Source organism: Nomascus leucogenys, chromosome 3 (assembly GCF_006542625.1).
Source record: "Nomascus leucogenys isolate Asia chromosome 3, Asia_NLE_v1, whole genome shotgun sequence".
Lineage (NCBI taxonomy): Eukaryota > Metazoa > Chordata > Mammalia > Primates > Hylobatidae > Nomascus > Nomascus leucogenys.
In genome coordinates this window covers 13,613,128-13,639,423 of record NC_044383.1, presented here as the reverse complement: position 1 = coordinate 13,639,423, position 26,296 = coordinate 13,613,128, and the positions used below count along the sequence as shown (strand labels likewise).

The 26,296-nt window shown below is 38.6% G+C and overlaps 1 protein-coding gene across 3 annotated transcripts in view; it reads left to right on the top strand.

Annotated features, from left to right (window-relative positions):
- Nucleotides 1–23,969, top strand: part of SEC23IP (SEC23 interacting protein) — a 49,163-nt gene extending 25,194 nt beyond the window's left edge. Inside the window, exons 9-19 of one of the 3 annotated variants that reach the window (XM_030806273.1) lie at nucleotides 354–562; nucleotides 913–1,031; nucleotides 1,946–2,098; nucleotides 3,376–3,471; nucleotides 8,227–8,418; nucleotides 11,790–11,945; nucleotides 12,519–12,621; nucleotides 14,320–14,505; nucleotides 15,193–15,352; nucleotides 15,869–15,970; nucleotides 22,431–23,969. In XM_030806273.1, coding sequence (XP_030662133.1) covers nucleotides 354–562; nucleotides 913–1,031; nucleotides 1,946–2,098; nucleotides 3,376–3,471; nucleotides 8,227–8,418; nucleotides 11,790–11,945; nucleotides 12,519–12,621; nucleotides 14,320–14,505; nucleotides 15,193–15,352; nucleotides 15,869–15,950 — 1,456 coding nt within the window. In that variant the 3' untranslated portion in view covers nucleotides 15,951–15,970; nucleotides 22,431–23,969. Of the gene's footprint in view, nucleotides 1–353; nucleotides 563–912; nucleotides 1,032–1,945; nucleotides 2,099–3,375; nucleotides 3,472–8,226; nucleotides 8,419–11,789; nucleotides 11,946–12,518; nucleotides 12,622–14,319; nucleotides 14,506–14,991; nucleotides 15,353–15,868; nucleotides 15,971–22,430 lie in introns of those variants that run through there. The other 2 variants (XM_003255034.4, XM_030806279.1) reach the window with 2 other exon arrangements.
- Nucleotides 23,970–26,296: the final 2,327 nt, after the last annotated feature.

The window sequence follows — 26,296 nt, the reverse complement described above, 5'->3', positions numbered from 1 at the left end:
CTCCTGCCTCACCCTCCTGAGTAGCTGGGATTACAGGTGTACACCACCACACTTGGCTAATTTGTGTATTTTTAGTAAAGATGGGGTTTTGCCATGTTGGCCTGGTTGGTCTTGAACTCCTGACCTCAAGTGATCCACCCACTTTGGCCTCCCAAAGTGCTGGGATTACAGGTGTGAGCCACCGCATCTGGCCTATCTTGATTTATTTATAATGACTATCTACAGAAACAACTCATATTTCGTCTGTGGAGTTTTCTTGGTGTATTTTCAGAAGTCAAAAATCTAAACTTTAAAAAATATGTAAATTTCAGGTAGATGCTGACTGAATGTGCTGTATTTTTCTTTTTAAACAGGAATATTAAGAAAATCACTTTGCCAAGTATTGGTCGATTTCGTCACTTTACCAATGAAACTTTGCTAGATATTTTATTTTATAACAGCCCCACCTACTGTCAGACAATTGTGGAAAAAGTAGGAATGGAGATAAACCGTCTGCATGCACTCTTTATGAGTCGGAACCCAGACTTCAAAGGAGGTGTCTCTGTTGCTGGTCACAGTTTAGGTAAAACTGTCAAATGTTCACATTTTAAATACAATTTTTGTTGAGTCATGACTGCTTTCAGTGTAGGTGATACTGTTAGTGCAAAATTAAGAATTACAGATTTTAAATTTCAGAAAGGGTAGAAATGAATGCTTTGAGTTTAGATTCTGCCTTTTCTATATTCACCTCTAGTATTACCTAGGGAATGCTACGTATTTTAATTTATTCTGCTGTTTGATAAAATAAAATAATTATCAAGTCTTGAATAACATGTAACTTCTGTATGACTTTTGACTATAGACATTGAAAAAAGAATTTATTTAGTGTTATAAAAGTACTACATTATAAGGCAAAATATTTCTTTTTCGTAGGTTCTTTAATATTGTTTGACATCCTGTCTAATCAAAAAGATTTGAATTTATCAAAGTGCCCTGGACCTCTTGCTGTTGCTAATGGAGTTGTGAAGCAGCTACATTTTCAGGAAAAGCAGGTACGTCTGTATGTGGCCAATTAACATTTCGATTTAGAGTCTATGGAGCTGAACAATTTTCGAAAGTCTGAACTGTTTCCTGAAACTTTTGTTTGTTTGTTTTAACGAAGCCTCACTAGGTTGCTTTGGGCTAGTCTTGAGTTCCCTCCTGGCCTCAAGCGATCCTCCTGCCTTGGCCTCCCAAAGTGCTGGCATCAATAACTCTTCAGAGAATCCCCAAATTCAGAGTACAGTTATAGGCCCAAATAAAATAGCTAGCGTGTCCAGCCCTGAAACTGGTTTTACATGTTAAAGTACACCGAAGTTTAGAAATGGAATGGAATCATATAGCTCATTATTTGAGTTTCTCACTCTCCTTCTTTATGGGTTATAAATTTAAATGTGAAAGTTTGTGATTTTTAAAAATGTAAATTATAGGAAATGGAGACTTGGGTGATTTATAAAATTTACATACTTTTCTGAATATTCAATTTTTTTTTTTTGAGGCGGAGTTTCACTCTTGTCACCCAGGTTAGAGTGCAGTAGTGTGATCTCGGCTCACTGCAACCTCCGCCTTTCGGGTTCAAGCGATTCTCCTGCCTCAGCCTCCCAAGTAGCTGGGATTACAGGCACCTGCCACCATGTCCAGCTAATTTTTGTGTTTTTAGTAGAGACGGGGTTTCATCATGTTGGCCAGGCTGCTCTTCAACTCCTGACCTCAGGTGATGCACCCGCCTCAGCCTCCCAAAGTGCTGGGATTACAGGCGTGAACCACTGGGCCTGGCCAGAATATTCAAACTTTGAATGGCAAAGTACTGTGCCTAAAATTATGATATGTCTGTAAAGCAAAATTGTTTCAGAGTTTTCGTAGATCAGGAGTCATTATATGGGAGTTTTTCTAGGCTTGTAATGTTTTTCATGTTTTTTTTTTAAAGATGCCTGAAGAGCCAAAGCTGACTTTGGATGAGTCGTGTGACCTTGATGTTGAAAATGAAGAAGTCCTAACTTTGCAAGAAACTCTGGAAGCACTTAGCCTCTCTGAATATTTTAGCACTTTTGAAAAGGAAAAGATTGATATGGAATCCCTGGTACTGATCGTAGTTTGCTTCATTTTGTTTGAAATTGTTTTTCTTGTGTAGATTGAAAATTAAGAATAAACACTTTTGTATCAAATTACACTCCAGAGTAGACAAAGACTGAAATGTTTTAAAAAATTGAAAAACACAATTTTTTTTATAATCTGAAAGGCTTTTCTGAGTATGATGCAAAATCCAGAAGCCATCAAAGAAAAAAATTGTATAACAGTAGACACCATAAACAACATCTAAAGGCCAATGATACATTTGCAACACACATTATAGACAGGGCTTACTTCATTGATATTCAAAGCTCCTACAAATCAGTTACAGAAAGACCATCACATCAGTGTGATACGTAAATAGGCAAAGAATATAAACATGATTTACAGAAAAGGAAATAACAAATGGTCTCTTGGCATATGAAAACTCATAAGAGAAATGGAAATTGAAAGTACAATGGGATTTTTTTTTAACTTACCAGTTTGAAAAAATAGGAAGTTTGATAATATGCTATGTGGCCAGGATGAAGGGAAGTAGGCATTGTTATATATTGTTGGTCAGACTGTAAATTGGTACAAACTCTTTGGAAGGCAGTTTGGCAATATCTTTAAGAATATAAAAATTATCCTTTGCTTCATCAATTTCATTGCCAGGAATATTTCCTATAGAGAAATATTCACACAAGAATTATCTACAAGGATACTCACAGCAGTGTTTTCAATGTAACAAAACATTAGAGATACCATTGGTGTTGAGTAGGGTGCTAGTGAAATCATTTGTGGTGCATCTGCATAACGGAGTACCGTACAGCTGTTGAATGAATGATGCAGTGTCAGAGATACCCATCTCTAAGGTACACTTACACGAAGAGAGCAGAGTTCACCTGTGTGCATAGTAGACCATACACACAGAGAAAAACATGTAGGTGCTATGCATACCTAAGACATCGCTTCAAAGCAAATTTCCACAGTTGCTGCTGAGAGGAGAATTCTATGTTTGGGACAGCAGTGGAAGGAAGATATTTCATCGTATGCTTGACTACAGCTTTGGAATTTTGTATACCATATGTGTATTTTCTGTTAATTAATAGAATGATTTAGGTGTGGAGGCCTAAGATTTTATAGCCTAAACCAATGCATGATTTAAATATAAAATGAATAACTTTTAAAAAGTTAAGTGGCTCTTAGATTGCTTTAGATGATGTGGTTTGTTTATAATTTTCATATTCTCATTTCAGTTCTTCTATCACTAGATTGATTAATGCACTTGTCTGTTTCCTTTTAAAGCTTATGTGTACAGTTGATGACCTGAAGGAAATGGGGATACCCCTTGGACCCAGAAAGAAGATAGCTAACTTTGTAGAACATAAAGCAGCCAAACTGGTAAAGTTCACCTCTGACTCAAGAAAAACTAAAACTCATGGTTTGACCAGTTCGTTTATATTATAGAAAATTTTAATACTACTATGGTTAGGTAAGCTAGTTTGCCCCCTACCTAGGGCACAGTAATGGAGCTGATGGAAACCCAGACTTAGGAGTCAGAGTTGGGCTTAAGTCCACGTTAGGCTAAGTGACCATCCTGGTTTTCCTGGGACTAAGTTCCTAGGATGAAGGGCTTTCAGTTTTAAAATGGATATTTAAGGTTTTCCTGGTGCAAAAACTGGTTAAGTTCTGACAAATAAATTCTCAGCTCAACCACTCATTAACTGCATATTAATGAGCAATTTTTATTTGGTTTTATTCATTTGTTTATTTTGAGATGGGATCTTGCTGTGTTTCCCACTGCTGGTCTCAAAACTGGGCTCAAGCTATCCCCCTGCCTCAGCCTTCTGAGCATGAGTGATTTTCTTAATTTTTCTGATCCTTTGTTTTCTTCATTTCTAAAATGGAAGTAATAATACCTTCCTTATAGGGTTGGAGTAAGCATGAAATAATGCATGCAAAGCTTAGCACCAAGTAATAGCTCACTTTCTTTCTTCCCAGTCGTTAATCATCTAAAGAGATGAGGAAAAACATACACACTAAAGTCTCATTAAACACTAAACAGCAAAAATTTTTAACAATACAAAACAAGGCAACAGCTAAAAAGCATTTAAAACTAGAACAACTGGAAAAATATACTTGTTTTATTAATTTTAATTTATTGATCAAGTTAATTTTACAGAGGTTTTCTAATTAGAAAAATTAGATGACACTTAGAGTGGCTGTCTTATTTGTATTGTTATTAACATGCTCTTTGATGATCCTTCCGTCTTTTGAATTTCTATGGTTCTATTATTTTACTACCTATTTGGAAATTAACCTACGTCATTTCTTTATATGAAAAATGACTATAAAGTCATAGGACTGATTTTTTTTTTTAATGGTTAGCTGAAGGAATTGAGTCTTTCAGCATTTTATTGAATAGCTACCTCTTTTGAGTCAGGCACTGTGTTCAATTCTTGGGAGCTGGAGATTAACCAAGAGTGTGCTGTCTAGTTAGGGGGAGCGTGTTGAGCTCAGATGACAACATACCAGCCCCATAATAGCGTGGTGGTGCCAGGCAGATGAGGGGAGTTGGGGAAAGGGGGTGGGAGAGGTGGGGGGGGGGGGGGGGGGGGGGGGGGGTGGGGGGGTGGGGGGGGTCAAGGCCATGAGTTTTTTTTTTTTTTTTTTTTTTTTTTTTTTTTTTTTTTTTTTTTTTTTTTTTTTTTTTTTTTTTTTTTTTTGTCACAGTGAAGTTGGAAAGGTGTGAAGTGGAGGCGGCTGCAATCTTACATAGTAGTAATTGTAATTGTACAGTGACTGAAAGAGAGATGATAGGGTTTAAGGTAGGAGGTGGAGAGGAAGGCAGCAACTCAAAAGACATTTTAGACATAGACAAGCAGTATTTGATTAAGTGCTGAGGAAGGTTATTAGTTTTGACAGTTAAGAGGTATCTTTCGTGTCATTTTTCTTGTATGTTGAATCGTTCTGTAATTCCAGTTTTCAAAGAGCTTTTCAGCTCACCTGAGCCTCACAACAACCCGGAGTAGATCCCCAGGCATCTGTTTCTGATGAGCACAGTAGTCAAACTGAGACTAGGACACAAGTGTGTCCGTGTTGTTCCTGTATACAGGCTGCGTGCTCCATACAGAAAAATGCTTGTCTCCGTGTATACATCAGTGAAGCAAAAGCCTGTAAAAAAAAAACAAAAACAAAAACAAGAAATGAGAAGCTTTGTGTTCAGGCCCTACACCATGTTCTTAATTTATTCTGTAATGAAAGGGAAAAAAGTAGAAAAGGATTCTACAGTTCTTGAAGAATATCTAGAAGGAGACTGGTTTATGGACTGCAGTTGCTTAGATATATAAATTATGGCATTATAAGAATGTTTTGAAATGAGCAAAAATCTATAGAGTCATCTTATTTTTTAAATTCAAAGGTAATTGCCTTTGGATGAACCATGAAATTTTCTCAGCTGAGTTGCCATTGATTGCTTTACATTTCTTACAGATAACAAGGTGCTACTAGATCAATACAAAAGTAATATGGTGTGTCTTGTTGATTTACTGTAACTGAAATAATGGGACCAAAATTAGCGATTATTTTATAATAAGGAGATCAAATATTTGTGATATTTGTGACTATGTGCTTTTTTTTCTTTTTAAAGCATCTTAGTAATTTTCATTTGAAAAGGAATTGTTTCTAGTGTTGGGGATATTGATAGTTCAGTTTTTTTTTTTTTTTTGTTTTTTTGTTTTTTTTTTTTTGAGAGGGAGTCTTGCTTTGTCTCCCAGGCTGGAGTGCAGTGGCACGATCTCGGCTCCCTGCAACCTCTGCCTCCCAGGTTCAAGCGATTCTCCTGCCTCAGCCTCCCAACTAGCTGGGATTATAGGTGTCTACCACCACACCCAGCTAATTTTTGTATTTTTAGTAGAGATGGGGTTTCACCATGTTTGCCAGGCTGGTCTCAAACTCCTGACCTCAGGTGATCCACCTGCCTTGGCCTCCCAAAGTGCTGGGATTACAGGAGTGAGCCACCGCTCCCAACCTATGTTGGTTCACTTTTAAACACTGTTGGTTCACAGTTTAAAAAGTATTGCAAATTTAACAAAACAACTCTTGGCAACAGGACAGTTTCTGATGTCCTTAGACAGCTCTCAACAATTTAGAATGTTTTATGAATTTAATGGGAGGTACTTCTGAGTGAGAAAGCAGATTTATAGTGAGGAACCCTGAAAATATTCCTTATTTCGTATTTTAGGCTTAATTTTGTGTTGCCTCCAAAGGGCAGAGATAACCAAGCCTTCTAAAACATTAATGGTGGAAACAGTTACAAGCTGGCTAAGAGTTTTCTTTTTTATAGATTGCCTTTTCAATTAACCTGTTACTTACTTTCCTGATTTCCTGGTGTTTGGAATTAAATAATAAGATCATTTTGGCCAGCTGTGTTGTTTAAGCACCGTCGACAGCTGTTTAAACCAAGACTAACACTTAGTCGTTCACAGCCTAATTTGTGTTATTGGGAAGTAAACAAGTCCCCCTCCCACCCAACTGTTTAAATTTCTCCGATGTTATTGTTGCTGCTGTATTCAGGGCAAATTACAAAACCAGTGTGAATGGCTTTTCTCTCGTTATAGAGATAACACCTTTTTTTTTTTTTTTGAGACGGAGTCCTGCTCTGTCGCTCAGGCTGGAATGCAGTGGCGGATCTTGGCTCACTGCAACCTCTGCCTCCCAGGTTCAAGCAATTCTCTTGCCTCAGTCTCCTGAGTAGCTGGGATTACAGGCATGCGCCACCATGCCCGGGTAATTTTTTTGTATTTTTAGTAGAGACGGGGTTTTGCCATGTTGGCCAGGCTGGTCTCAAATTTTTGACCTCAGATGATTCGCCTGCCTCGGCCTCCCAAAGTGCTGGGATTACAGGCATGAGCCACTGGGCCCAGCTGAGATAACACCTTTTATATAGATGCCCCAAAACTTTTGTTTATTTATGGAAACGCATAGATCTTTTAAAAAATTATTATTTTTTGAGACAGGATCTCACTCTGTCACTCAGGCTGGAGTGCAGTGGTGCACGCATGGCTCACTGCAGCCTCCGCCCCCTGGGTTCAAGCAATCCTCCCACCTCATCTTCCCAAGTAGCTGGGACTTCAGGCATGCATCACCATGCCCAGCTAATTTTTCTGTTTTTTAGAGGTGGGGTCTTGCCGTGTTGCTCAGGTTGGTCTTGAACCCCTGAGCTCAAGTGATCCACCAACCTCAGCCTCCCAAAGTGCTGGGATTACAGGCATGAGCCACTGTGCTGAAATGCATAGATCTTAAGTGTGCAGTAGAATGAGTTTTCACGATTGTATGCACTTGTGTCGTCACTGCCTAAAACAAGAAATTGAACATTTCTGAGTTCATTTCTATGTTCATTTCTATGTGTTCATTTCTGGTTCATGAGAGAGCTCAGGTAGCTCCCTCATGCTTCTTTCTAGTTAACTCCTCCCACCACAAAACCACTCGTCTGATTTCCTTCAATATGGAATAGTACGCCTATTTTAAAAATCATATAAGTAGAATGAACAGTATGTATTCTTTTATACCTGGTTTCTTTTACTCAATATTTTTGAGATTTGTCTAATGAGAGCCAATACTTATGCTTAGTTGTAACTGTCTTGCTATATTTTCTTTGCTGCTTAATTATTTTTCTTAAGAATTTTAAACACTATAGACATCATGACATTTGTTCCCTAAATATTTAGTATGCGTTTCTAAAAAGGACATGTAAATTTTTTTAATTTAAAAATTGTTTTGGGACAGGTCTGTCTCTGTTGCCCATGGTGGAGTGCAGTGGCACGATCACAGATCACTGCAGCCTTGACCTTCTAGGCCAAGTTGTCCAGGTTGGTCTTGAACTCGTGGTCTCAAGCTATCCTTCCACCTTGGTCTTCCAAAGTGCTGAGATTACTGGGGTGAGCCACTGTGCCTGGCCTGGACATTTTTTTTTTAATCAGCTGAAGCAAAAGCTGCAGGGAATAAAAAGGCATTTTTTAAAGTAATCACAATGTTGTTACTATTCCTAAGAAGTTGCTAATCATTCCTTGATACTGAGGTAGCATGTTTTGTAATGATAGCTGAGAGCTGAACCTTTTTCTCATGATTATGTTACTAAATTTTGGTATTTTACAGAAAAAAGCAGCGTCAGAAAAGAAGGCAGTGGCAGCCACTTCTACAAAAGGACAAGAGCAAAGTGCCCAGAAGACTAAAGACATGGCTTCCCTCCCCTCAGAATCTAATGAGCCAAAGAGGAAACTTCCAGTTGGTGCTTGCGTGTCTTCTGTGTGTGTGAATTATGAATCTTTTGAAGTTGGCGCCGGACAGGTAAGTTTTCGTATTGACTGGGGCTACATAGTTCATGTTGGAATCATACATCTTTATCATTTGGGTTGGCTTCAAGTTCTTTAAATATTCATTTAACATTTATTTGTGATGTGGAAAAAACTGATTTTCTCTTAGTGAAAATTTTTTTCTTCTTCAACAGTGCTCAAAATAAGGGATTAAATGCATACAGAACGTGTTATCTAACTTTCGAAATTGTCTCTATTTCAGTTTTCCCACCACTCATACTTTTATAGCATCAGTCTCTTACAGCCACTAACAACAGAAGTGACCATAGTTAAAAAATTAGGTTCAGAATATACTTCAGTTTCTATGAGAGCAACTGGGCTGTATTCACTCAACTTATGTTTCCTAGTATTCATAATTCTTCCCTTGGGGAAAAAGTCTTATAAAAATTGACCAATGCTGCATTTAATGATATACTTTAACATACTTGTATTACAGTGGCTTTTAGAATTATTAAAATCCTTTTAGACAGTGTTACTGTCAGGATATTTACAGTTGGGTATATAAAGATGCATTTCCGTAAGTGAGTTCATGAAGGTACAAAATGAAATTGGATGTTTGATTTGTATTAAAAATGAAGTTTTAGAGGAATATATTCTTCTGTAAGTAAATATTCCTTTACAACTTCATTTTCTTTTCTTTTTTTCCTTTTTAGAGACAGAGTCTTGCTCTGTTGCACAGGCTGGAGTGCAGTGATGCGATCATAGCCCATTGTAACCTCAAAACAAGGGTTTAGGGTTTGGGTTTAAGGGATACCTCCTACCTCAGCCTCCCAGGTAGCTGGGAGTATAGCCGTGCACCACCACACCTGGCTAATTTTTTCATTTTTTGTAGAGACAGTCTTGCTGTGTTGCTCAGGTTAGCCTCGAACTCCTGGCCTCAAGCAGTCCTCCTGCCTTGGCTTCCCAAAGTGCCAGGATTACAGGCATGAGCTACTGCATCGGGCCTACAACTGCATTTTTAATGACTGCTGTAATCAGTAATGACTAATTTCACTGTTTGGAGAGATGATGACTTATTCTTATTTCCTTATTATTGAAGGTATTAGTTTCTTAAGGCTGCCATAACAAAGTTCCACAACCTGGGTGGCCTTGAACGGTAGAAATTTGTTGCCACACAGTTCTGCAGAGCAGAAGAGATAGGCAGGACCATTTTCTCTCTGAAACTTGCAGGGGAATCCTTTCGTGTTTCTTCTGAGCTGCTAGGGATTTGCTGGCCATCTTTGGTAGTTCTAGGTTTATAGATGCATCCCTCCAGGCTTCTTTTTTATGTCATATTCTCCTTATCTCTTAATATTATCTTCCCTCTGTGAGTGTCTGTGTGTCCAAATTTCCCCTTTTTATGTAACAGTCAGATTAGGGCCACCACAGTGATCTCGTTTTAACTTGATTACCTTTTTAAATACCCTTTTTCCAAATAAGGTCACATTATGAGGTATTGGGGGTTAGGACTTCAACATAAATGTTTTGTGGGGACACAATTCAACCCATCATATTAAACATGTAGGAAATTTCTACTTTTTACTCTTTTAAGTAGTCTAGTGATGAACATTTTAAAGCCAGTTTTCTGTGCACATTCTTTATTATTTCTTCCAGTTAAGTTGATAGACATAGGATAGCTGGGCCAAAGGATGGACACAGTCCCTTCCCCGGGAGAGACATCAATCTGTATTCTCACTGGCAGTTTAGAAGGTTGCCTGTTTCCTCTGTCCATTGCCAGTACTGGTATTATCATTTTCCTTTAAAAATATGTAGTAGTTTCACTTTGACAACTTTATTCTAAAGAATTAATTTTTTGTGTTTATTTTCATACAGTTTTTTTTCTTGTTAGTACTTCTTGCTTTCTTTTTAGTATTTCATTTATGTTTCTGATAACCCCATAGGGAAAATGGTATCACACTGTATTTCTTTGAGCACTAGTGAGGTTATTTTCTCATATGGTTTTTAAACATTTTTCTTTTGTGAAGTGTGGAATTTACCTGTTTTTCTATTTGGTTTCTTTTTTCCTTTACTGACATTTACAAAATATTTACATATTAAGGTTATTAGCTCCTTGTCATGTATTTTATAAATATTTCTTCCAGTTTGTAATTGTTCTTTAACTTTCTTTTTCTTCTTTTTGTTTGCTGGAACAAAACTGTCAAATTTGCAAATATAAGGGCAAGCCTAGGAATGTGAAGTCTAGACTTTGTTAGAAGGGGCAGCTTAGTGTAGTAGAAAGAGAATTGGATTTGGAATTAGAAGTCCCACATCTAAGTCCGCACTCCACCACTCACTGGCTCTGTGTTCTTGGGTAAGTCATGTCACATATTTGAGCTTTGCCATAGACATAATGGTTCCTGCCTTGCCTCCCTCTTTCTATGGACCTCTGTTGAACACTTGGATTATGCCATTCATTGTGCTTCACTCTCAAGATACTAAAATAAAAAGACACATTTCTTGCTATTGAGAAACAAATGAAAGAGCTTTGCAAATTGTGCAGTGCTATACAGATGACAGTGCTTTCTCTTGAGAGAGGCTACATGTAAGCTACTCAAAATGTGCTCTTTCAGGACAAATCATTTTTCTGATGGAAAGAAACTTAACTGGAGAGGATGGTAGTGGTAATAATAACAGAAGTAATGCTCATTGAGTGTTTAAGCTGTGCCGAGCTCTGTGCTAAGCACTTTATGTGGATTAGGTTATTTATTTTTCAATCACATGTGAGCTTGGCATTGTTATAATCCCCATTTTATAAATCAGGAAACTGAGGTGGAGGAGAGAGAGGTTAAGAAACTTGCCCACGGTCACACAGTGAATGAAACCGTGATTCAGACCCAGGCAGTTTGAGTTTAGAAGTCTAAAGTTTTAACCATATTTATAACCAGAATAAATAAAGTAATTCTTATATACTATTATGCTGTGCTAAACAATAAGTAAAAGTATAGCCAGAGGATATAATAGTCTATAAAGATTTTAAAGAGAAATTTTTTAGTACTTTTTTTTTATTTTTTGAGATGGAGTCTTGCTCAGTCACCCAGGCTGGAGTGCAGTGGCGTGATCTTGGCTCACTGCAACCTCTGCCTCCCGGGTTCAAGCGATTCTTCTGCCTTAGCCTCCCGAGTAGCTGGGACTACAGGCGCATGCCACCATGCCTGGCTAATTGTTTTATATTTTTAGTAGAGACAGGTTTTCACTGTGTTAGCCAGGATGGTCTCGATCTCCTGATCTCGTGATCCGCCCACCTTGGCCTCCCAAAGTTCTGGGATTACAGGCATGAGCCACCACACCCGGCCTGAAAATTCAAAAGAATTTTCTACTATATGACATTGGAACAATCATCTTTCATTGTTATTTGATTCTTTCCAGGTTTCTGTTGCTTACAACTCATTAGATTTTGAACCAGAGATATTCTTTGCCTTGGGGTCTCCAATTGCTATGTTTCTCACTATTCGAGGAGTTGATAGGATAGATGAGAATTACAGCCTTCCTACCTGTAAAGGGTTCTTCAATATTTATCATCCGGTAAGTAATTGAATTTACTTTCTTTTTTAAAATCTTTTTTTCTTTTTTAAACATTTTTTGCTTTTTTATAGAGATGGGGTCTTAATATGTGGACCACACTGGTCTCAAACTCCTTGCTTCAAGTGATCCTTCTATCTCAGCCTCCCAAATTGCTAGGATTATAGGCGTGAGCCACTGTGCCTGACCTTTTTACTTTCTTTTTTGAAGAAGATGAAGAACCTGTCCTCTTTATCCTAGTAAATTCTCATGTTCTTATTTCTTGGGAATTAATAACTATCTTGATTTTATAAGGTGCAGCTCTCTGTTCTAAGAGATATAGTCTGACACTTTCCAATAAACTTATTTATCAAAAACCTTTGTTCAGGGAAAGAATTCTTTTGCTTTGCTTGCAAAAGTAATCTTACACACAAACTAGAAAATCTTTTCATAATTGTCAGTATTTGAATAAGTTGTGGAGAAAAATTAAAAATCTCTGATTTGCCATGTATCCATTTTCTTACCCAGCGAAGGCATATAACTCAAAACAGCTTTCATAAATTTCTTTTATTTATTCATAAATTCTTCTATTTATAGCTTGATCCAGTGGCATATAGATTAGAACCTATGATTGTTCCAGATTTGGACCTAAAAGCTGTTCTCATTCCACATCACAAAGGCAGAAAAAGACTTCATTTAGGTAAAAAGCAAATACTATAAAAACTTTTTTTCCTGTCATTTGTAATCTGTAATGAATTATGAAAATTTTGACACTAAATCGTCTCTGAGAGAATTAATATTATTTAAGTGCCTACTATGTTCAGAACTTTTAAACTAAGAATTTGGAAGAGCTTTAACAAAGTTACAAATGAATTATTTCTTTTTGATGGCATTCTAATTGTTGAGATAATTAGGAATAGAGAGAAGTTGGTAATAAGGCAATAAGATGCGTAATTAGATTTTGATAAGAGTTTGGTTACAAGTTTTGGAATTAGGAAGAAGAACAGTATTTAAAGTAATGACCAGACCATCAAGAAATAAACTTGATGTCTAAGTGAGCTGTTATTTTCTTGCTAACTAGACACACTTTGCTGTTAAAAAAAATTCATTAAACATAATGGATTGGTGATTCCAAGTTGAATTTAGGTTTCTCTTCTTCCTGTTAATGGTGTATATTAACGCTACATTTAAAAGTTGGGGTGGAAGGGATGGGAGGGGTAGAAGAGAAGGAAAAGTGATTGTGCAGTCTTATGTGAAAGTGTGTTTTTTGTTTTGCTAACATGCTTTTTAAAAATATTGAACTCTTTTGAAGTTAAAATAAGGCACGTGTTTGATAACTCAGAGACCTTGAATTCACATGTGATTATTAGACAACAGTAGAAAAAGTGAAGGAGCAGGGATTTCTTGATTTCTAAATTAGAGTTTAAATTGTGGTTTTATCAGAATGTTTAATTCTCCACTTGAACCCGGGAGGCGAAGGTGGCAGTGAGCCAAGATCACGCTACTGCACTCCAGTCTCCGCGAGACTCCGCCTTAAAAAAAAAAAAAGAATCCTCAACAAAACCACTTCCTGTTTACAGATTAGAAAAACAGTGATTTTTAAATCTCGTAGGCCTCTTTTTATTTTTATTTTTTATCTTAAATAGAGACAGGGTCTCACTGTGTTGCCCAGGCTGGTCTTGAACTCCAGGCTTCAAACGATTCTCCCATCTTGGCCTCCCAAAGTTTTGGGATTACTGGCATGAGCTACTACTGTGTCTGGCCCCCATGTTTAAACTTACAGTAAAAACAAACAAACAAAAAAAGGCGTAAGAATGTGCTTACATTTTTTTTTGAGTCGGAGTCTTGCTCCGTTGCCCAGGCTGGAGTGCAGTGGCACGATCTTGGCTCACTGCAAACTCTGCCTCCCGGGTTCATGCCATTCTCCTGCCTCAGCCTCCTGAGTAGCTGGGACTACAGGCGCATGCCACCACGTCCAGCTAATTTTTTGTGTTTTTAGTAAAGACAGGGTTTCACCGTGTTAGCCAGGATGGTCTCGATCTCCTGACCTCGTGATCCGCCCACCTTGGCCTCCCAAAGTGCTGGGATTACAGGTGTGAGCCACCATGCCCAGCTGAATATGCTTACATTTTTATGGTATCTGAACGTCTTTTATTTGAAGAGAGAAAATTTATAGATTTTGGCTGGATCAAGTTTAGTCATTAAAAAAAAACAATAAGACTCTCTATGACATTTTAACATGTTGAAGGTTTTTGGCTGAGGCATTCCATATATTTGACATTTAAAAGAGGAAGAAACAATCTTATCCTGTCTGAGAAGAGTGTTAACTTACAATTTTTGTGAGGCAGAAGTTTACCCAGTGACTAATTAACTTATTGTGTCATCTTAATCTCTTTAGAATTGAAAGAGAGTCTCTCTCGTATGGGATCTGATTTGAAGCAGGGTTTTATTAGCTCTCTCAAAAGTGCTTGGCAGACATTAAATGAGTTTGCCCGTGCTCATACCTCTTCAACCCAGTTGCAAGAAGAATTGGAGAAGGTGGCCAATCAGATCAAAGAAGAAGAAGAAAAGCAAGTAGTTGAAGGTAAATTCGACATTTGAGGCATTTTCTAATGCAAATGTTTTATACGAACATAATACTTAAAGGTTATATGATGATGCATTTCCTTTCTAGACTTTTTGGTTAAATTATAGAAGCTCTTAAAAGGAAAATCTGTGAAGATAAACTGTACTGTCAATAGCATTACTTCAAAAACCATGCCATCTTTTTTTAGTGGGTTTTTATCTGATAGTTACTGAACTTTTTCCTCTGCAATTTAAAAGTTATATTGAGATTCTTAAGGCCAGAGTGGAATATCCGAGTTGACAACTCAATTTGTTTTAGGGTTTGCATTTTAAAGACTCACTCTGAGAAGTTTTCTTCCTGATACTGTTGTTTAACTATGTTACAGACTTGACATGCAATGTGAAGGTCATTGTGCCATGATGTTTTTGACTTTTTCAGATTCTAATCCTGTTTCCTTTCTTTCTACAATGCTTTCTCACCCCTTATCTTCACAACTTCTCTCAGCTTGTTGGCTCTTTTCTTCTCTCTTGGGTAACCAGCCCCTCTTCCCCTGGCTCTTTGGAGGAACGGGGAGTGAGCCTGGTAGCTCCTCAGGTTGCTACATGCGTCAAGCAGTATTTTCATTGAGCCCAGAAAGTCAGCTAAAGTCAAAGGATAAAGATTAAGTGATTGACTTTGATATTGAAATGGTTTAAATTCTAGCAGAAAAGGTTGTTGAAAGTCCAGATTTTTCCAAGGATGAGGACTACTTAGGAAAGGTTGGAATGTTAAATGGAGGCCGCCGAATTGACTACGTTCTCCAAGAAAAACCAATAGAGAGTTTTAATGAATATCTTTTCGCTCTTCAGAGTCACTTATGCTATTGGTAAGTATTCTTAAATTTGGTAATATTTGAGTGGGCTTTTGGTGCTAGCACGTGCAGCAATTTTAGTTTTAGTGAGATTCTTTTACTGATACAATGTGCTATGAATATTCATTTGAACTCCTATATATTCAGAATCGTTATTTTTCCCCTTTAATCACCCACAAGATGGCAGTATGTCATCTGCTTTTGACCAAAGACCCTTGGTTCTTGCACACTGTTTTTGTGGGAATGCCTTTCACAGTGGGAGTGGTAGGGACTTTGAAATGCCATTCTTTCTTGTATCCCTGTCATCAAGGAGAATTGTAACAGCCATTTTGGAGCTGATCAGTATTCATCTAGTTTTTAAGGACAGCTCTGAGATTAAGCTGCTTTATTTATTACACTGAGATTACATTGCTATCATTTGCCCTTCTTAGATAGAGTTAAATAGACTAGAACCTGCATTTTCAACCATTGTGCATAGAAGTTAATTTCTACTAATTATCTCTTAAGTAAATATGCTTTTCCTTTTCATAGGGAATCTGAAGATACTGCTCTGTTACTACTTAAAGAAATTTATCGAACAATGAACATTAGTCCAGAACAGCCCCAGCATTGATCAAACTTCAGTTTTACTGTGTGAGTTTATCCTTATTGAATGCATAAATTCTGAATGTTTGCATTCTCGGATCAGTGGTATGGAGTTGATATTGACTGATTTTGCTTTTTTCTGTTTCCTCTGAGTTTTTGTCGTCATTTTAAAAAATTTACAATAGAGACATTAAGGAAGATAATCGGTTTGTAATTTACATTTCTGATTTATTACAGTCTTCTTTCTAAATTTACATAGAATTTGAGTTCTTTTATTTTTAGTTTCTTTTTCAAATAGATTCCCAAGAATATCAGTTAGGAATTCCTTTGGCTGCAGGTTCACAGAACCCAGTTTACAATACATTAAACAAATAGAGATTTATTTTTCTTCCGTAACAAGAAGGGTTCCTCTGTTGAATGACTCCACCAGATACCTAGAGTGCTTGCATCTTCCCCTGAATGTTGGCTCTTGCTGCCTCATAGTTACAAGATGCCCCCATATTTGCAGATACCATATCTACATTCACAACATGAGTAAGAGGGGAGAGGGTAGTACTCCTCACATCTGTCGCTCTTAATTAGGGAAGCAGAAGCTTGTCCAAAAATTTACTCATACCTATTGACTAGGCCTGTGTCTGATGTCCAATATCTCCAGTCTGTATGAAAGATTGTAGAAGTGATGTTTTGAGCATTCCCAATCTTTATAGAGGGAAAGAATAGAGAAGGAGGTTAAGTCTGTGATGGGTCAGCTGACCTGCAACTCAGCCACACTCTGTATTCCTAATTGTCCTCCTGAGATACCAGATACCTGTTTTTCCTCACTAGATTATGCATCACTTTTAAAAATAAGTAATGTGTTTTTTATAAAGTTAGAAATTTTAAAGCCTTTGAAAGAATCAGATACAAAATGCTGAGCTCTAAATTACTGAAATCAAAAGAAGTTCCTGCCATTTTTGGTTTTCTAATAGTAAGTGGTAAATGAACATTCCCTTCAGCCTCATCTTCTACCTCCTCGTTTTAGAGAGGTAACTACTTTTAATAGGGCTTCCTTAGAGAAGGTTTTTTTGGCTCCATTTCCAAAATTAAACTTGTAACAAAGTAAAAGAAAACTAAAGTGTAGGCCAGGCATGGTGTCTCACGCCTCTAATCCCATCCCTTTGGGAGGCCAAGGCAGGCAGATCACCTGAGGTCAGGAGTTCGAGACCAGCCAGGCCAACATAGTGAAACCCCATCTCTACTAAAAATACAAAAATTAGTCGGGTGTGGTGGCGGTTGCCTGTAGTTGGGAAATGCAAGGCCAGAAGTGAAAGATTGCTCTCCCATAACTCATCCGCAACCTCCCTGCCTAGAGGCAACCAGTGTTCCAAGTTTTGTGTATCCTTCCAGATATCTGTTAACACATCACACACACTTTTAAGTTTTTCTTTTTTAAAAGACAAAAGAGGCTGGGCGCAGTGGCTCACGCCTGTAATCCCAGCACTTTGGGAGGCCGAAGCAGGTGGATTACTTGAGGTTAGGAGTTCAAGACTAGCCTGGCTAACGTGGTGAAACCCTGTCTCTACTAAATATACAAAAATTAGCCAGGTGTGATAGTGGGCGCCTGTAATCCCAGCAACTCAGGAGGCTGAGGCAGGAGAATCGCTTGAACCCAGGAGGTGGAGATTGCAGTGAGCTGAGATTGTGCCACTGCACTCCGGCCTGGATGACAGAGTGAGACTCTATCTCAAAAAAAAAAAGACAAATCATAGCAAAATTGACACACTATTATTACCTTTGTATCTTTGAGATTGTCCCATGTCTATCCATCCATCCATTAATCCATCTGTCCGACCATCCGTCCATTCATCCATCCGTCCAGTATCTGTTGAGCACCTTACTTAAGTGCCAGGTACTATTTTAGGTATTGGGTTTCACAGCAGTGGACCAAAGCCTCTGCCCTCAAGGACCTTTTTTCCTCTAATGGAAGGCAGACAGCACGTGGACAGTTGAAATGAACCACATGGTAAAGACTGAGCAGCTGGACAAGGAGGAGAGGAATTCATCTGGGATGGGAGCAAGTTGTTACTGTATATGAGATGGCAAGGGACCCCCTTCATGGGTAAAGTGTCATTTGAGCAAGTGAGCCAGGTGGATATCTGGAAGAAGAAGACCATTTCAGGTGGAGAGAAGAATCTGGATCAGAACATGAGAGTGACCTCGTTCTTTTTATGTATTCCATTGACTATTGCACCATAATCTGTTTAAGCAGTCCCTACTGATGGGCATTTAAGTTATTCTAATCTTTGATTAGTATGAACAGTACTACAGTGATACGTGATATTTTAATAGTTGCATTTCATTCCATTTTATAGTTCTTTTATTAAAATACTTTATTTTACCCCATCGTTGGGTGTTAGGTGATTTTCCAAATTTTCTCCATTATAAATAACTCTGATATGTAGTTTTACACACTTTTTGCCCATCTCTGTTTGCTTTGGATACATTCTTAGAAGTAGTGTTCTTATTTCTGAGAATATTGCACATTTTGAAAAGATTTTTGGCCAGGTGCGGTGGCTCATGCCTGTAATCCCAGCTTGAGAGGCCGAGGCAGGCAGATCACTTGAGGTCAGGAGTTCGAGACCAGCGTGGCCAACATAGGAAGCCCCGTCTCTACTAAAAATACAAAAAAATTAGCAGGGTGTGATCTCACCTACTTGGGAGGCCGAGGCAGGAGGATCACTTAAAACCCGGGAGGTGGAGGTTACAGTGAGCTGAGATTGCACTACTGCACTCCAGCCTGGGCAACAGTGTGAGATTCCATCTCAAAAAAAAAAAAAAAAAAAAGAAAAGCTTTTTGATCCCTACATTTTGCTAAATTGCATTCCAGAAAAGTTGCTCAATTTTCATATTTACCGTCAGTATGTAAAGGCCAGTATTCTTGCACTCTTGGAAACACTGGATATTACTGATCTAAAAATTTTTTTTTGCCAATTTGATAGCCAGAAATAGTTATAATACCATTTTTACTTACATTTCTATTATTAGTGAAGTTGAGCTCTTTGGGTGTATCTTAACTGGCTGATTATATTTCTTTTGTCAGTTGCCTGTTCTTGACCTTTATGTGTTTTCTTGGAGGTATGGGGTAGGGTCCTTTTCTTATGGATTTATAAATATGATATTTAAGGATATTAACCTTTGTCATTGTAAGTATTTTTCCCAGTTTGAAATCAGCCTTTTATTTTTCCTTATACTTTGGATTTTTTTGGCGGGGGTTTGAGGGGGGCATGTTTTAAAAATATGTAGCCCTACGCCGGGCATGATGGCTCACACCTGTAATCCCAGCACTTTGGCAGGCCGAGGTGGACGGATCACCTGAGGTCAGGAGGTTGAGACCAGCCTGGCCAGCATGGAGAAACCCCGTCTCTATTAAAAATACAAAAATTAGATGGGTGTGGTGGCTGGCACCTATAATCCCAGCTGCTTGGGACGCTGAGGCAGGAGAATCACTTGAACCCAGGAGGCAGAGGTTGCAGTGACCCTAGATTGTGCCACAGCACTCCCACCTGAATGACAGAGTGAGACTCCGTCTAAAAAAAAAAAAAACAAAACAAAACAAAAAGCATAGCCCAGTCTTTTATGATTAATTATTTTTTAGATATTTACATTTATTTTCTTGTAGTTCTTTTTTTTCCCCATTTGGCTTTGTAATTTAGAAGAGTAAGGTGTAGAGAACAATTTAACTTTTTTCTTACATAATTGTTTCTGTCTGTGCCATATATTAAATAATGTACCCTTTTGTCATAGGTTTGATGTTTTTATCACATGCCAAATATTTTGCTGTTGTTTGACATTTTAATTAATATTTGTTTCCTAGGTTTTCTCATCTCTTCTAGTGATTTATTTGTCTATGATACTTCATTGATTTCAAGTCATTTATTTTCCACATTTTAACATCTTTAAATTTGTAATGCATCTTAAAATCAGCTGTTGGGGCTGGTGCAGTGGCTTATACCTGTAATCCCAGTGCTGTGGGAGGATTACTTGAGCCCAGGAGTTTGCGACCAGCCTGGGCAACATAGTGAAATCTCGTCTCTTAAAAAAAAAAAAAAGAAATTTAATTCACCTGTTGCCTTAATGGAAGTTGAGTTCTTTCTGAGAAGCCGTGCGTTTTCTTCTGCTGGTCACTGGGGGAAGGGCTTTACCAACCTGCCTCTGCTTAAGCTAATTTCTCTGCTTGGGATTTTTTAGGACTATGCTGGTAGTGTGAATTCAGCCCCCAAAATTTGCAGGGGTGGGGTTATCAGTTCAGATATTGGAGTTTTTGTTCCCTCTTTCCATTGTCAAGGAAGAGGTGCGCAGGCCTTTTGCTATCCCTTCTGCATGTAGTTGCTTGCTTTTATGCCTCATTGAGACTATAGATGTTTGGTACCCCCACTTTGTGAGGGCTTCTCCTTTGAGACTCCCTTTCTGGGCATCTTTTTATGGTACATAACAGTGAAGTGTCACAATCGATGGTGTCTTAGATTTGGTGAAATATGGTGTTTTAATAATTGTAATTTTTTACATAATATCTGGCAGTATAAGTTCTCAGTATACCATAGTCTTCACAGTTATCCCAAATGAAGTTCAAAATAATTTAAGTCCCCTGATGCTCTCTCCCCCAACAAAACAAAGCAAGACAAACAAAACCAAAAGAATAGTAATTCTAGGATTTTGCCATTACCTTATATGAAAAACTCAGTAAGAACCTTCTATTTCACATGTGATTCGTTCACTGTAATTGTTTTATTTATTTCTTCTTATACTTGGCTGTAAAATTTAGGCAAGAATTTAAGTTTCTAATACTATACTAATATAAGATAATCCATTTAAAATGTCAACAGTTATTCTATACATGGTTCATTCAAGCTTAGATCAGTTTTGCTGAATGGTTGTTTTATGTTTATGTCCTTTTATACCTTTTTAGGATTGTTCTTTGAAAAGCCTCAAATTGGCCAGGCATGGTGGCTTACACCTGTAATCTTAGCACTTTGGAGGCTGAGGCAGGCAGATCGCTTGAGCTCAGGAGTTCGAGACCAGCTTAGCAACATAGCAACACCTTGTCTCTACTAAAAGTAAAAAAAAAAAATCACTGGGGCATGATGGTGTGCACCTGTAGTCCCAGCAACTTGGGAGGCTGAGGTGGGAGGATTGCTGGAGTTCGGGAGATTGAGGCTGCAGTGAGCTGTGATCACACCACTGCACTCCAGCCTGGATTATAGAGTGAGACCTTGTCTCAAAAATAAATAATTAAATAAAAAATAAAAAGCCTCAAATTAACCTGGCAGATAACTAACTTTATTTTTTATTAATATTTTAGCCGGTCACGGTGGCTCATACCTGTAATCCCAGCACTTTGGGAGGCCAAGGCGGATCACAAGGTCAGGAGTTCAAGACCAGCCTGGCCAACATAGTGAAACCTTGTCTCTACTAAAAATACAAAAATTAGCCATGCGTGGTAGCACGCACCTGTAGTCCCAGCTACTTGGGAGGCTGAGGCAGGAGAATCTTTTGAACCCAGGAGGCTGAGGGTGCAGCGAGCTGAGATCGCGCCATTGCGCTCCTGCCTGGGTGACAGGGCGAGACTCTGTCTCGAAGAAAAAAAATAAAATATTTTAATTTTTTGAGAAGAGGTATCACTCTGTCACCCAGCTTGGAGTGAGTACAGTGGCGTGATCTCGGCTCACTGCAACCTCTGACTCCCAGGCTGAAGCGATCTTCCTGACTTAGCATCTCGAGAGGCTGGGACCACAGGTGTGCACCACCACGTCTCGCTAATTTTTTAATTTTTTGGTAGAGACGGTTTCCCCAAGTTGCCCAGGCTGGTCTCGAACTTCTGAGCTGAGATGATCCACTCGCCTTGGCCTCCCACAGTGCTGGGATTACAGGCGTGAGCCACAACACCTGGCCATAACTAACTTTAAATTGTGTCTTTTACTCTCTGTACTGGCTTTGCTATGAAGATTATCATGCTGGTTAATCTTATTGAGTGTTTCCTGGGCATTCTTGTCCCTTTGGAAAGCCTGAGGACTTGCTCACAGGCTGTGCTCTTTGGAGGCGGTTTGCGGTGTTTGTCAGTAAAGTTGAGCACTGGATTGTCCTTTTTTTTTTTTTGAGATGGGGTCTCGCTCTGTCCCCAAGGCTGGAGTGCAGTGGCGCGATCTGGGCTCACTGCAAACTCCGCCTCCTGTGTTCACACCATTCTCCTGCCTCAGCTTCCAGAGTAGCTGGGATTACGGGCACCTGCCACCATGCCTGGCTAATTTTTTGTATTTTTAGTAGAGATGGGGTTTCACCATGTTAGCCAGGATAGTATCGATTTCCTGACCTTGTGATCTGCCCGCCTCGGCCTCCCAAAGTGCTGAGATTACAGGCGTGAGCCACCGTGCCCGGCCGATTGTCTGTTCTTTTACTTCAGAAAAGACAACGATGCATGGTATTTGACTGTAAATTTGTAAAGTTCACTGAGATTTTTTTTTTTCTTTTTAAGACTTTCTTGTCTGCACAGAAAGTCCCAGTACAACTTCCATTGCTGAGAAAATCCTCAGAGGACTTTCCCACTTCGCTCCTGTGATTGATGACTGAAGAGTGATTCATTAACAATTGCTCAGCCACAATTCTCGGATATAGGGATTCAAAAGACAGTACACAGAACTAAGACAGTGAAAAAAATCAGTACCACATTTGGACAGTATAGTTGAGAAAACATAATTATAAAAATGATGCCATGAAAAATTCCACAGATCAGTTTAGTTGTATTGTTGTCAAAGTTATGTGTGATATCAATGAAGAAATATTTGTGGCATGTAAACGGTTATTTCTGTTTCTTAAAAAGTATTGTTAGTGGGCTGTTAAACTTGGATTTTTCTTTTTATTAATGCAGTATGTTCTTTTTATTCAAGTATGAACTTGTTGAGAAACTATAATAATATGATTTTTAAGAGATTTATCTTCTACTTAAAATGTGAATTGTACTTCTGAGCTGCCTTAATGCAAGGTCATTTATATTTGTTAAGAGGAAATAATCAAGATCACTCATATCCCAACTGAATCTGAGGTTTTATAAATCCCTCAAACGATTGCTGAGAGCCTGATTGTGGAAGGAAGTGAGATGACACCTTATTTTCCAGAAGTCCTGTGAAGCGCTCTCCTAGCACATCCATTTCCAGGAGGAGAAGCAAGCAGATGAGAGGTTTTCCATTTTGTCATCCAAGGTAGCTGTGCACTTGCCTTGTTGCTGAAGTTCCAATAATGTGAAAACCAAAGTAGAGGTTTTTTTCCTTCTTCTTTTTGCTTTGTATTAATTTCACTTATACCAAAGTGTTTGAAAGTATGAAATGTATTGCTTCTGGGCTATATAAGGCTACTTCATGACAAGACTGCTTTGTAATATTTCACTGTTTTACTATAAATTCAAATTATCTAAATATTTTCCTAATACTACATGGGAATGCTGATTTTCTTCTTTTGTTACGTAGTGGAAATATTTTGCATTGTTTACATAGTTCTCATGGAACATGGAAATTTTTGAAAGTGATATATGATACACATTTTTTGTGTATATATTCTAATTAGTGTGAATAAAGCAGTAACATTAATACATTTTTTAAGCAGCAAACTTCTGTATTTCTCTTGTCTTCCTTAAAAGTGTCCCCATGAACTCAGTGTTTATTCCCTTTTCATTGTGAGTACCTGCTTATATGGTCAGTATGTAACGTTAGCATTGGCTCCTAATGGTAGAATTAGAACAGCAAAATTGTAGAGCTATAATTGACTCCAGACAACATAGATTTCAGCCACCTCATTCTACAGCTGAGGCCGGGACAATAAATGCCTTTCCCAGACTGGGTAGTGGCAGATCTGGGATGGAATATGGTTTTCTTGATTCCCTTTCAGCCTTCATTTCTCTCTCTCAGGACTACTACTTTTTAATTACTTTTCACTTTAATTTCCCAATACTGATGAAATAAAGAAAAATGAGGGTTATTTATATATATTTCAATAAAATCCAGTTTGATTTTTCAACTTACATCTGATTTTGTGTCATTCAGCCTGTCTTCTAAGTAATGGGCAGAGAAGGACCAGGGTTCGTAGAAGAAGCATGTGGCAACTGAGTGGCAGCAGTCTTGCCCTTTCATTTTAATACTTGAGGACACAGAAAATAGAATTTTTGAGTGACTCTGCCTGTGGATATATATACTCATACATACATATATATATATATATACACACACACACACACACACACACACACGCACACATATGTATGTATGTATTACTATTCAATCTCTTCAAAACCGAAAAACAGTAGATCCCCTGGGGGTAGAGTCTATATGTATGAACATATTGTTCACTGTTAGTAACCACCTTGCAGGATTTCAGTCTATAAACTAGGTGAGAGTCCAGCTGCTGAGTGAAGCTTGACCTCTGCCTCTTCCTCAGGAGCAGCTCATCCCCTGACAACCTCCCCTCCCAGCCCCTAATCTGGTTTAATGGCCTCCTTTTCCCCAGATAAAGAAAGTCATGTCTCTAGTTATTCCAAAAGTGTTTCATATGTAGAGTTTGGCACAAAAATTAAAAAGCGCCAGCATCTGAAATCAAAGGTGAAAGAGTCGTCATAGTACTGATGAAGACACCCAGGCCTCGTCTGCTATGTTAACGTGCTGTGTGACAAGAGGAACCTGCTTTCCAAGTCTGCTGGACACGTGTGCTTCTTGAATCCAACCAGGCAAGCATGTTTTTGAAAACCACAGTATAAGATAAGGAAACTGCACAGATTCGAGTGATTTTTGAGGTAAGTATGTTATTGGAAAGGTGTGATCTGTATAGAACCTTGAACATGAAAAGGAGGAGATGCCACTATCTTGGCAGGGATGATCATGTATTTGAAATAGTAACTCAAGCATTTGGTCTCATGATAAGAGTACTGAAGGTTATCCCAGAAAACCTAGGATGATTGGTATTTATAGTACCATTGTTTCAGGTTTTTATGACTTGAGGCATCTAACTATCTTAATGCTGTACTTTAGTGTTTACCAAGCAGCTTTCTGGTGGAAACTTGAACTGCAGACACTGAGTGTTTTGGTTTTCCTCGCCAAGTTATAGTTCTCATTGTAACTTCATAAGGTGGCATTCCGGCTTAGTTTGAGTCAGTTTTCCAGGGCTGGGTCCTCAGAGGAGAGTGGATAGAATTCAGTTCCTCTGTGAACTGGGTTGCTGACATTGTGTTCCTGCTGTTGACTGTCCCTGTGGTGCACAGGACGGACTGTCAGCTAACCTGTCTTCATGACATTTCTATAATACTTCTCAGGGGGTTAACCCCGTCTCTACTAAAAATAAAAAAAATTAGCCGGGCGTGGTGGCACATGCCTGTAGTCCCAGCTACAGGAGGCTGAGGCAGGAGAATTGCTTGAACCCGGGAGGTGGAGGTTGCAGTGAGCTGAGATCTTGCCACTGCACTCCAGCCTGAGTGACAGAGTGAGACTCCGTCTCAAAAAAAAAAAAAAAAGAATAAAAAATAAAACAGCAACTCTTGCAGATTTCCCAAATGTATTGGTCCCACAGAACACTGAAAATCATGTCATCTTAACACTAGTGGGAGTTTGGGAAATAATTGCAGCTCTTTAATACTTCTTTCAGCTTCAGATTAAGTGAAATGAGTTTCATATATTTCAATATATGAAATTGTATGATGACACATAAAACAGGACGGGGGTTATTGACACACCCATGAGATAGTGGGCAATGCTACATGTTTGTTAGTGGTTGTGCTGCAGTTCAGGTTCATGGACAGGTGGGATTGGTGTGGTTGAGATAACCCACCATGTTTTTCTTTCATTTCTTGTATTAAAGAGTGGTTTTTAAAAGACCTTACTGTGGAATTTTCACAAATACCAAAAGTATGGAGAATGGTATAGTGAATCCCCATGTGCCATTTTCCCAGCTTCAGTGGTGGTGTCAGTGATATGGTTTGGCTCCGTGTCCCCACCCAAATCTCATCTTGAATTGTAATCCCCACATGTCAGGGGAGGGACCTGGTGGGAGGTGATTGGATCATGGGGGCTGTTTCCTCATGCTGTTCTTGTGATAGTGAGGGAGTTCTCACAAGATCTGATGGTTTTAAAAGTGGCAGTTTTCCCTGCACTCTCTCTTCTGCCACCTTGTGAAGAAGGTGCCTGCTTCCCCTTTGCCTTTTGTCATAATTGTAAGTTTCCTGAGGTTTGTCATGATTGTAAGTTTCCTGAGGTCTCCCCAACCATGCAGAACTGTGAGTCACTTGAACCCCTTTTGTTTATAAATTGCCCAGTCTCAGGTAGTACCCTGATAGCAGTGTGAAAACGGACTAATACAGTCAGG